We start from the raw sequence: 12,220 nt of genomic DNA on the forward strand, positions 1-12,220 counted from the left end.
TACATGTATATCATTGTGTACATGTATAGTTAACGTTACAATTGGGACAACATCCCTAATGCGCCTTGAAATGAGGAACTCAAAAGTCACGTGTAAAGAAAAAATCTCTGTGTAGTGATATTGGACATGTTTCTATTTTTAGCAAATGACTGAACGTAATTATTTGTGGTGATTAGGAAAGAAGAGGAACATAGAATAAATGTGTAAAAACTATGGAGCTATTGGATGTGTTCAAAGTATTAAATTTTCAAAGAACTTATTGTGTTAAAAAGGGGATATTTTACCACAAGGAGCCGCATCACAAAAGGATGTTCGGGGTTTGCTAATTTATGGAAAAAGTAATCTCACTTGGTACCCCGAAAATTTAACCACATATGTTAAAATGTCACAGCTTCGAAACGAGCTATCATACATATCCAAGTTAACGATATGGACTGAGCTACAGGAAAAAACGTTACCATTACCGCCTATGGAAAAACAATTAAAGATTTTGACCCAAATTAGAAGCTTAATTCCAGACGTTGTCAGACTGATTTATGGATGATTTCACCTTGTACACCACCGAAAATGATGGTAAGTAGTTTTTTTATTTATACCTAGATATCATAAATTGTTTAAGATAAATATTATTGATAAAGATCAGCAAAAACTCAAGGAAATTTTTGCTTTTAAGATGCATTACTGGCACGGGGCTTAACACTTCTTTTTAGGCACAATCATAAATTTGTTTACTTCCGAGAGATCCAAAAGAAATTTGTTTACTACATTGAAAAGGCAAGAAATAACTTTTAAATATTATTAGATTGTAAGTACAATGTAAACATGACACAATATAGTCTTTGTTATGTAATTATCACTCTGGTCTACAGGAATACCTGATAATCAAGGGAGATAACACACTTCATACGAGTAAAGTGAGATACATCATGTCATGTGCTTTTATCCAATGATTTGACCCCTGATCGGTAGATATCATATGCATAAAAAAACAGAAAAAACATTTACATGTTTAAAGAAAACCATGAATTATTATTTTTAATGCACACGAGCAAAACAAAAGATATTGTCATTTCTCAGTGAAAAAGGGGGAGGGTCAACCCTTCTTGAAAACAATATTTCTGCACCTATTCAATTATTAAGCTAGTTAGCTACTACCCATGGTTCTAATACAAAAGGTTTAAATGAAGGTGGCTAAGCCACAAGGGAGAAGCATTTGTCTTTTTTTGTGATTAAACTTTCAAGAATAGATTTTTCTCTCTCAATAATACTTATGTATTTAAATCAAATGATAACACAGCCTGAGTATTGTATTGTCTTATATTTCAGTTCCAGACATATCATTATTTTTTTAATCTGAGATGGCAAACTAGAGGTTTTAAAAAGTCCTGAATAACTGGTAAGCATTTTGTTTCATTAGGCAAGCTCTAAATTGTTTAATTCTGGTATTTATGCAATTGAAATTACAGTCGGTATGTTAAAAATATGCTAGTATGAAAACTGTTGCTATGGTCTTGGTATTAAATGAAAAGGCTTAGTTACAGATCGTTTCGACTCAATATTTCGAGTTAAATCTTGCAGCAACTGTTTCTCATGTAACACTGCAAACTATATTTATCGCAATTTTGATCTGTCGTTATTTAATGACGCCATAATACATGTGATGTCACAATGTTTCCGTTACGACCTCATGTGGATTTCTCACTGATAAACGATTTTCACTGAAATATATGTAAAAACATTTTTTCTCAAATTGAATTATGTGAAAGGACAAGTTTTGAAAATTTGCACTATATTGTACTCTAATTATATGATATGGATGACTTTCCCAGTAGTTAAGAGTGGTTTAAACAGTATTAAATACAAGATTTCCACTTGTAAGAATAATTATTTTGGTGTTGTTTTTTTATAAAACCTAAAGTTTTGCATAATTTCTCTGTCAAAATGCACTTTAAGGCACAAGAAAATTTTATAGAATGCTTTTACAGGGTCTGTGTATTGTAATTACAGGTTATAATCAGAAGTTTTGTCCTTGTTTTGACTAGTGGAGGTAATCTGGAAGGAATTACTTATACTTCCTCATTGTATTCAAAATAAATGAATATAGCGACGAAAGTGTTATTGCCTTATAGTGCTAAAACAAGTTTATTTTTTTTCAGAAATGGACAAAAATACAAAGATTTATTCAGAATATTATACCGATGAAGATCACAGAAAAATATTTGGAAAAATCAGAAGTATGGATTTCAATATGTGACAACATCCCTAATGCGCCTTGAAATGAGGAACTCAAAAGTCACGTGTAAAGAAAAAATCTCTGTGTAGTGATATTTGACATGTTTCTTTTTTAAGCAAATGACTGAACGTAATTATTTGTGGTGATTAGGAAAGTAGAGGAACATAGAATAAATATGTAAAAACTATGGAGCTATTGGATGTGTTCAAAGTATTAAATTTTCAAAGAACTTATTGCGTTAAAAAGGGGATATTTTACCACAAGGAGCCGCATCACAAAAGGATGTTCGGGGTTTGCTAATTTACGGAAAAAGTAATCTCACTTGGTACCCCGAAAATTTAACCACATATGTTAAAATGTCACAGCTTCGAAACGAGCTATCATACATATCCAAGTTAACGATATGGACTGAGCTACAGGAAAAAACGTTACCTCACCGCCTATGGAAAAACAATCAAAGATTTTGACCCAATTCAGCGCCCAAGTAAGAAAGATCGTTGACTAAGATCTAGACGATTCATATGTATATATATATATTTATCAAGCTTTTCAATTTCATCAAAGTAAAATAACAAACATACCGAACTTATCAAATCGCTGATAGAACCCTCTTAAATTATTGAAAATTAGAATCCTTCCTTGACAATAATATATTAGGGTAAAATAAGACACACACGTTCAGACTAACCGAGGTGTTATTAATAAATGTATAAATACATAAATTAAACATTAGACAAACAAGCTGATAATCAAAAAAATCAAAAAACGAAAGATTGTTGATATCCAATTTTTTGCTGGTAACGTATTAAGCAAATACCACTATAATAACAAATTATTAGTGTCTTTTGGTGTCAGCCAAGGCACCGTGTTGAAGACTGTTCTTTGACCTATAATGGTTTACTCTACAAATTAAGATTTAAATGAAGAGTTGTCTCATTGGCACTCACACATCATCTTCTTATATCTACTTAACATTACTGTTGTTAATACCTGTACAAACTAGATTTATGCAGGAGTCATTGTAGCCATGTTTCACTGTAGTTAGATAAGAATAGAATGATATGATTCATTTAATATCATATTCATACTGATGAATGATATCTGAAATATTTATGTATAATCACATACCATATTTCCTTTTTTAAAATTAGTATTGTTGTATACCATTTTTTAAGCATTTATATTATTTACTTTGTTGTGAACATGTACCGTTACAAGTAACGATCCAGTGCCCTCGTTTGAACGAGTGTTGATTTTAAACAAGACGTATTTATATATGTATATTTTTATCAAATTAATAAATTTGACCGTTTATACATTTTGAACTTAAAGTGCTTCTACCCTCACAGGCAAAGTTGACTTTAGAAGGATTTGGCTTTTTCATATAGCTCGTCACCAGTTTAGATATTATACACCCTTTGCTTTCAAATATTAGGCTTCGGGGGTTCATACTGAAGATAAATCAAGAAAAGCGCTTCGGACGCATTAAACTAACGTGTTGTTTTCTGTTTTAGATACAAAGGTCAATGGTAGAGAAAATAAAATTAAATCCTCGATTTGTATTCATTTATGAAAATACTTACACTCTGCCATTCGTTTAAAATAATGAATTTCGTCTTCCTCTTCTTCTATATCGCCTCTTTCAAATTGTCGGAATCCTTTTTTAACAAGTTCCTAAAACCAAGAAACAATCAAACTTCATAAAAACCTACTCACGTAATACAATATTTTTGTGTTTTAAAAATGATTAGTTTTAGAATGTTTCTCTTTATTTATTGTGTTTTCTATTTCAGTATGTATTTGAGTACTTTAATGTATTCAAACACATAACTACGATGTTGTCATCATTGTTGTTTGGGACATAAAAATAAAATAAATGAATTCGTCTTTTATTTCGCCCATGGTTTGCTTTCCCTACAAAATATGTATCAGTTATAAGTCAAGATATTAATTTTGATTTGGATAATGATTTTATGATATTATATGAGTATTCATCGGAATGAAAAATGTTGACAATTGAGTTCGAACATAAATTCATGTTGATTTCAAACATGTACATTTTCTTTAATTGTTGAAACAGTAGTACTCTTATATAAATCTTTTTTTGTGTACACACATAAAAAGAAAATAAAACCACGAAATATTATTATACAATCAAACAATGTATGCATTTCATACAGATTTGAATGTCAATCAAACTTGAAATGTTAAGACTATTAATTGGACGTAAAGAAGGCTGTAAATGTCTCATCAATAAATGTTCTTTACAAATTTTGTTAGATAGTCAAAAGTGTTGTTTTTAGTAATGCAAACATAATTCCATTGATACATACTACAAATTGATAAAATATTAAGTTATAACTGTCTGTTCCTCAATCCACATACTGTTAATTGAAAACCATTGCGTGCTTTTATTTTACTATCTTTGAAGAATGAACAATTAAACTGCGAAATTAGTTATTGCGATTTCATCAAAATCTTCATACAGATATATGTAACAGAAATCAGAATGCGAGTTTATATTATTGAAAAATCAACCAATTGCTCAATTCGCAGTAATAAAAACCTCGCAATGATTTCTGAGTTTAGAGTATTTCAGTTTTTCACGTGAATAATCACAACAAAAAGATACGATTTCCGTCAACATATCATCAGATTGATTATTTGTAAGATTATGTTTCAATTAGTTTACTGATCAAGAGAAAGTAACTATACTCATTTTGTTAAAGCGTCTTTCCATTTTGAATAAGAATAACTGGCATATACTAGCGAAAGTGATAAGAATCATTGTTTAATTGAGAGAGATCTTAGATTAAACATTATAATTTACCTTGACGAGTTTCAAAATGTTGGCACTTCAAATTTTTTTATGGATCGGGTTCAAGGGTATCATCAATGATGAGATTTCAAAGTGAGGAATCGAACAATGAACACAAATATTCAACCAACTTTAAGTTTATTCACATATGTTATGTTATTAACACGGTGTTATCTGTAAGTGGTTGTACCAACATATTATGCAGTGAAGTAATGAAGTAAATTTTGTTGCAATCATGTACAGATAATTCATTAAATCAATGAATTATAATTAGAGATATGTAAACACAATACGAAGGGGCAGATGGTATATTACTGCTGAGAAATGGAAAATTGATAAGTGGGAAGTTGAAATCGTCCCATTTATCATAGATTTTCGTGTGAAGTCGTCCGTCTGTGTCAATATTGAGGAAAAGATCAAGGTATGAAAAGGTCCTTCTGGTATCAGTAGTATCATTTATTTCAAGTTCACCGGGACGTTTATCTAACTTGTCATTGTTAATCAATGTATGAAGGAGTATAAATTATCTTTCGTTTGTCCAAATAGTGAAGTTTGTCATACTAAAAAAACATTTAAACAATTGATTCAGGTACGATGTTTTGTTTGAATTTATGTTCAGTGCAATACACGCAATTTCATTAATAATTATATATATAAAGCAATACCGTGACTAAGGAATGCGAAGTTTCCAGATTCAAAAGCTCTTGTCAATCGACCATTAGTTTGCACGCTTTTAAAGCAAGTTGGACTACCTTTGCCGAACATTTTGATGTCAACGATCGTTGTTGGACAATTCAAGGCCGGTGAAAAAAAAAAGATAGATGTGCTTGTTATTTCTTAAATCATTGACTTCATCTGACAAAAAACTTTGTTAATAATTTACTTCTGTTCTATTTCAAAGTATTCATTATTGATTTGTTTGTATTTGCATAGATACTGCGTATTTGTAATACATCTACTACATTTGGTTAAAACTATAAGTTGTAGTTTAGATATAGGCTTCCCGTGTTTTGCCAACAGAAACATATAGTTTGGACGTAGTTGTAAAATATGTAAGTGTCCTGCTAATACAGTGTTTAAGTATGTAAAATAAGTATTCTTTCTGCCCCAAAATATATATATATATAAATATAATATAAAACGTCTGAATAGTCTAAATACAATATTATATATATATATCGCGTTAATCGTATTTCGAATATATTTTCGAAATAGATGTTTTATGTCTCAAACTTTCGTACAAATGATATTATCTCATTAATGAATCTTGTTTAAACGAAACGAGCGCCTGTTTTTACAGTTTATACGCATTGCATTAAAAATAAGTGATCTTTATACCTCAATTACACCTTTGTCTGTATTGTAGTGAATAAAAACAGAACTGGATGATCCTCCGTAAAACATGATTTTTCTTCCAGCAATTTGACATGGTAGTCTAGTTTTCTCTAAAACAAAAAAGAAGAAGAAAAGTAGAGAACAGTGTATAGTCGCCGATACGTAAAATTGGTACCATGATTTCGGTTGAAAATATATAAACTTACAACCGCATTCATTCAAAATAACATTTTTTCAATTAGCGGAATCAAATATCAATCCAAAAATCAACTACTGTCCTACCTTTTTTGTGTTTGCACTGTATAATCATGATCTGCACATAATCAAAGATTATTTTTGATGTTTGAACCCGACATTTTTATTACCGGAAGGGTTGCTATGACGTTCCACGTGGTGTCTATTTTCTCGGGTCTCTCGGCTTTTCATCAGCTTAATTTTTATAATTAAAACGCGCGGGAAAATGTATCACTCCAATGACAATAATATTACCGGAGAGTAACGAATGTTATGTAAATAAGGGATCCTGATAGAAACAAAAAAGGCGGTTTTACAATGAAAATAATCTTGAAAAATGTGAAGGTCAGGATTGTACAGTGGAAACACAATAAAAGGTGGGACAGTAGTGGATATTTGGACAGAATTTTTCTTCTGCTAATGGAAAAACATCATGTCGATTGAATGCGGCTGATATTTAAAAACAAAAATCGACAAAAATCACGGTGCCATTTTTATGTGACGGCGAGTATAGAAAATAATAATATAAAAATATGAAACAAAAAAATCAATGCTGTTATTTTATTGTGCTCGTTCATTTGCAATCGATTGATAACAGAAAGTGTAAAAAGATATTCCGACACCAATGTCAAATTTAAAAAAAAAGAAGGGAGCGATTACAAAAGTAACAATGAAATACATCAGTCGAAAAAGTCATGAAAATAAAAAACGATCAAAAGATAGCAATACAATCGGGAAGCAAAATGCATCTCGTTTGCCATAAAGTTTTATTCTCAACTGAACGAAAACAATATTGTCTACATGTAGTTCAAACTATGAGGAAGACTACACTCTGTATGGTGTATCCTTCATTCCATGTCAAACCGGATATATAAATCAATGGACAACTGTCATTTGTTGTTATGAATTTAAAAATTAAAGAGAAAGATGCTGATTTTGTCATCATGATTATAATTTATAACTTTGTTCATATTGTTCTTATAATAGTATGAAAAAAACTTATATGAGAGATATCTATACTAAAATATAGTTCAAGCGAAATTGAAGAAAAAAAACTTAGTCAATGCAAATTAATTTCATATCACATATTTGGGATGCAAACTTGCAAATTCCATGACTTCGTCAACCAGTTTATCTGTCTTATCTTCTTTTTGTTGATTTTCTTTGTCCAGTTCAGGGTGATCAGCAAATATAATAAATAAGCTTGGTTTGAATGTTTTCTTTCTCTCTTGTTGATTGGTTCGCCAGATAGTTACTTTAATCTGAAAAAGCTTATCAAATTATTAGAAATTCAAAACCAGAAACGGAGACATTCCAACAGTTAAACTTATACTTAAATATAATATAATGTACAGAGTTAAGCATACAGTGATAACGTAGATATGGTGGCTGACTGTCTATATTTTCATGTTGAATTAATTATTCATTAATTGAACGAAATTAACGTGTACTATCAACTTAACCTTTTGTTAAAGACTCAAATATTTTCTTTTTATATTTTCTGAAATGTACTTTATCAGTTAAAGTCTAAAAGATAACACAATACATATTTATAGAAATACCGTATATCAACTTTTCAAGTTATGTATATTGGGTTTTCCTCAGAACTAAACCTATCCCCTTTTTAAATATATTTATAATGGTAGATGTACTATTTTATGTCTCGACGATAAGCAGCATATAGATGATACCCAGTGGCGGATCCAGAAATTTTCATAAGTAGGGGCCAACTGGCTTCATAAGAGGGGGCCCGATTTCGCCACGCTTCAGTGATTCTCTATAAAAGCAACCATATTTTTTTCAAAAAGGGGGCCGGACTCCAGCCCCCCCCCTTAATCCGCCTCTGATACCTGCCGTCGTATTTGTTTTGTGGTATTACCTTAGTTTTAAGTTAATAAAGAACTCATTACAATGAATTTAATTAAATTATCAACTGCAATACAGAGATGGCATTTGCAGGGAATGATTTCACTTTAAAATTTCAAAGATAGACTGAGAATTGAAATAATAGGATTATCAAAAGTTTTGAATGAAAATTCGTCTGTAATATAACATTTCACATTTAGTTCATAATTCATCAAAACATATGTTATTATTTTTAACATATACACACGAATGACGTATAATATTTGTTTTTTTTATATATATTTTTCTCCCTTATTTAAAAATCGGACATAAGATCTTAAAACATAAACCATTAATGAGGTATGCATAATATTGGAATGACTTCGAAAAAGCTTAAATTCTCAAGTATCATTCTGATTTGAGTCCGTAATGGGTTTTGTTATCATTATTAAGATGTCCATCTTTATTATCAATAACCGGATATTTTGAACTTTTCAATCAGGAGAATTTAATCAGATCCATGATAACGCAAAATATCGTTTACATTGTCCTAAAAATTAACAAAGGTGTGGGAAATAATGTTCCTTATCGGCTTACAACTATATTATATCACATTATTATACTTTCTGTAAGAATGTCCTTCTATAGTTTAATTACTCTATTTTTGCATAGTTTTTAAAAGAAATATATAGCATTAACTGCACTTTGCGAAAATAGTATGTCTTGCTGTTGCAATAGACTATTGATTTTAACGTCAATCATTGTTTGATTTCACGAGAGAAGGTGGAGCTTAGTCGCATTGATAAACAAGTGGGCTGGGCTTATTAGCCTGATCATATGTGCGCTTATAATAACGATGTTATAAACCACTAATTAAAGTCGCTTAATGACTATACTGTCGTCTGCAAAAAACAAAACAAACAAGATATCGCGGTTTGGTCAAGACGACCCTACAACATTTAGAAAAGAGAACTTTAAGTCCAAGAAAACTGGTCTACAAACACATTTTGCTGTTAAAGTTTTGTCAGATTTCATTGTTGAAAGAGGTATGGAAATTGACATTTTGGAAGCCACAAAAGATGAAATCGCAAATTTATTGCAAGATTTTTATGCCAACATCCGAAATAAAAGTCGAGAATATTACAAGAAAAATACTCTTTTAGCCATACGACAGAGCATAAATAGATATCTGAAGGAGAACGACAGTTTTTTTGACATCATAACCGACCCCGAATTTACCCGAGCAAACGACAACTTTACTTCCCTACTCAGGAAAACGAGAGAAGAGGGAAAAGGAACTGTCACCCACCATGAGGCTATCTCGCTAGAGGATTTGAGAATGCTTTATGAACACCCACTAGTTTTTAACACGTCAACTCCTCAGGGCTTCCTAAATAAAACTATATTTGAGACAATCTTATATTTCTGCAGAAGGGGTCAAGAAAATCTCTCACAATTGAAGGTTGATGAATTTAAAGTTGACTCGAATCAAAAAGGGCAGATGAATGTCCGTAAACTTACAACAGAACTAACAAAAAACCACCAAGGTACTACAAATGAGCCAGAGGGTTCAGGGGGAATGATGTATGCTACTGGCACAGATAGATGTCCTGTTAAGTCTGTTGTTAAATATATAAAGAAACACAATAATGCAAGCAATAGATTATTCTTGCATCCAAAGAATTCATTCAGTGAACAAGATGATATGTGGTTCAGAAATGAACCAATTGGACAGAACACCATGAAAGTGTTTATGAAGAATTTGTCGAAGTCCGCAAAATTATCTAGAGAATACACCAACCACTGTATCCGGTCAACATGCAAAACCTTGCTGGACTATAGTGGCTTCCAATCCCGTCACATCAAGACTATCAGTGGACACAGAAATGAGGCATATTTATCAAGCTATTGTTATGATACTCAGGTAAATGCTATACACAAATATTTAATATTCATTGTGCAATTGCTAAAATTTTAATACAGTTATTTTAGGAATGACTGTAATATTTTTTCTATCTATGAAGAAATAACATAAAAATGTGGTATATTACAGTCATTTCTTATAATTTAATTCTAAATTTCATTTCAAACCGTAGAAAACCATGTAAAAAGGTTGATGACGTCACGGTGACATGACTATATTATGTCTATGGGCTGAAAACAAAATAACGTCAGCCAATCAGAAGACACGTTCCATCGGAAATTAAATTATATCTATATATCTTATGCAGTACATCATTTGTACATATAATAACAAAAATATACATTGAATTACACCAATATTGTAAGAATATTTCTGCTTTTAATATCATAACTGAGTTTATCCAAAATTTTTATGTAAAATCTCAAAAAGGTATTCGGTTTTATTTATGTGTGAAATGACTGAGTACAATATTAATATATTCTTTATTCTAATGACTTTACTTCTACATTTCTTTATTTTATTGTGCATGTTTATAAATTAATTTTATTGTCTGTCAATCATTTTCTGAACTCATATATAAAATGCTTTCATTGTTTTTTTATAAATACATTTCAGATAAACAGAAAAAGAGTATGTCTGATGCATTAAGTAAATGTACCTATGGAACATTACAACAGACAGAAAGTAGGAGTGTAACTAGTAAGTATAATCATGTAAACTATCAAATTAAACAAAATAATCAAAGAAATGCAAAGAAAAAATAACCTAGGAGAAATGCATGTATTTATCGTCTTGTCGGTACCATGAAATATAGCACACTACATTGTTGCATTGACTCCCCTCAAATATTATAGCACAATAAAATCACATCGATAATTGTATTCTAATATTTGCCACTAAACTTGGGTTGCACTGTTTAAAGATACTGATAAGACAACTGTTCATATATGGCTCCTAAGTCCTTTTGTACATATAGTCTATATAATATATAAATAGTTCTCCTTACATGCAAGATAGTGTAAAAACAAACTTAATTCTTTTTATTACAGTTAGCTTGTCCCAGGAAAAGACTGTTTCTACCTTCACGTCGGATGAGAATGAACAGCCAATACCTCTACCAGTAATAGAGACTGTTTCTGCTGTTAGAAATAGTAAGAGACAAGGTATGTTTTCTTTTTGTATTCAGGTACTATTGAAATAGTATAAACTATTCAACATATATTTTGGGTCAAAACATGAAATAAATGACAAAAGGTTTGTCACATAGTCTTCAACAATGAGATCTTCCTTAAAGTCACACCTACATGTCCCGTTACATATAATGGAGTTCATGAACAAAATGGCATTCAGGTGAATTAATTGCATATTTAACACATGTAAATACATTTATGTCTCAACATTCTTCAATACATTTTAAAAATGAAAGTACGCTTTTACTTGTTTTTGATAGTACAAATAATGTACCGCTATATGTGTAAATATGGCCAAGAACTATTTGTGCAACTTTGTTATGTTCAACTAGAATAATTTGTTACCTAATAGTATCGGTACTTTGTTCACACTCAAAAGCTGATTTTATTTAAATAATTTCAGTTAAAACTGCACCATATGATCCAGATATCATTGACTTTTTGGGACTACCTGATGATGTTTTGGTGGACTATTGCCAATCAGTGAAAAACAAATGAAGATGATGCCATTGATGAATATTTCAAATTGTACTGTTAATATCAACTATTACAATAATTGAATTTGAACAATGATGGAAAATACATTGTAGTAGATATTATTTGAATTATAAGGACATTTAAGAGACTTAGTTTCTGTTAAA

The 12,220-nt window shown here is 30.7% G+C and overlaps 1 protein-coding gene across 1 annotated transcript in view; it reads right to left on the reverse strand.

Annotated features, from left to right (window-relative positions):
* Positions 1-12,220, reverse strand: part of LOC134727486 (uncharacterized) — a 67,637-nt gene that overhangs the window by 38,799 nt on the left and 16,618 nt on the right. Inside the window, exons 2-4 of the mRNA XM_063591867.1 lie at positions 7,723-7,882; positions 6,390-6,496; positions 3,817-3,907 (exon numbers count right to left, since the gene is read on the reverse strand). Of these exons, the coding sequence (XP_063447937.1) occupies positions 3,817-3,907; positions 6,390-6,496; positions 7,723-7,735 (211 nt within the window). The 5' untranslated portion in view covers positions 7,736-7,882. The remainder of the gene's footprint in view (positions 1-3,816; positions 3,908-6,389; positions 6,497-7,722; positions 7,883-12,220) is intronic.

The sequence above is a fragment of the Mytilus trossulus genome, chromosome 8 (genome assembly GCF_036588685.1).
Source record: "Mytilus trossulus isolate FHL-02 chromosome 8, PNRI_Mtr1.1.1.hap1, whole genome shotgun sequence".
In the NCBI taxonomy this organism is placed as follows: Eukaryota; Metazoa; Mollusca; class Bivalvia; order Mytilida; family Mytilidae; genus Mytilus; species Mytilus trossulus.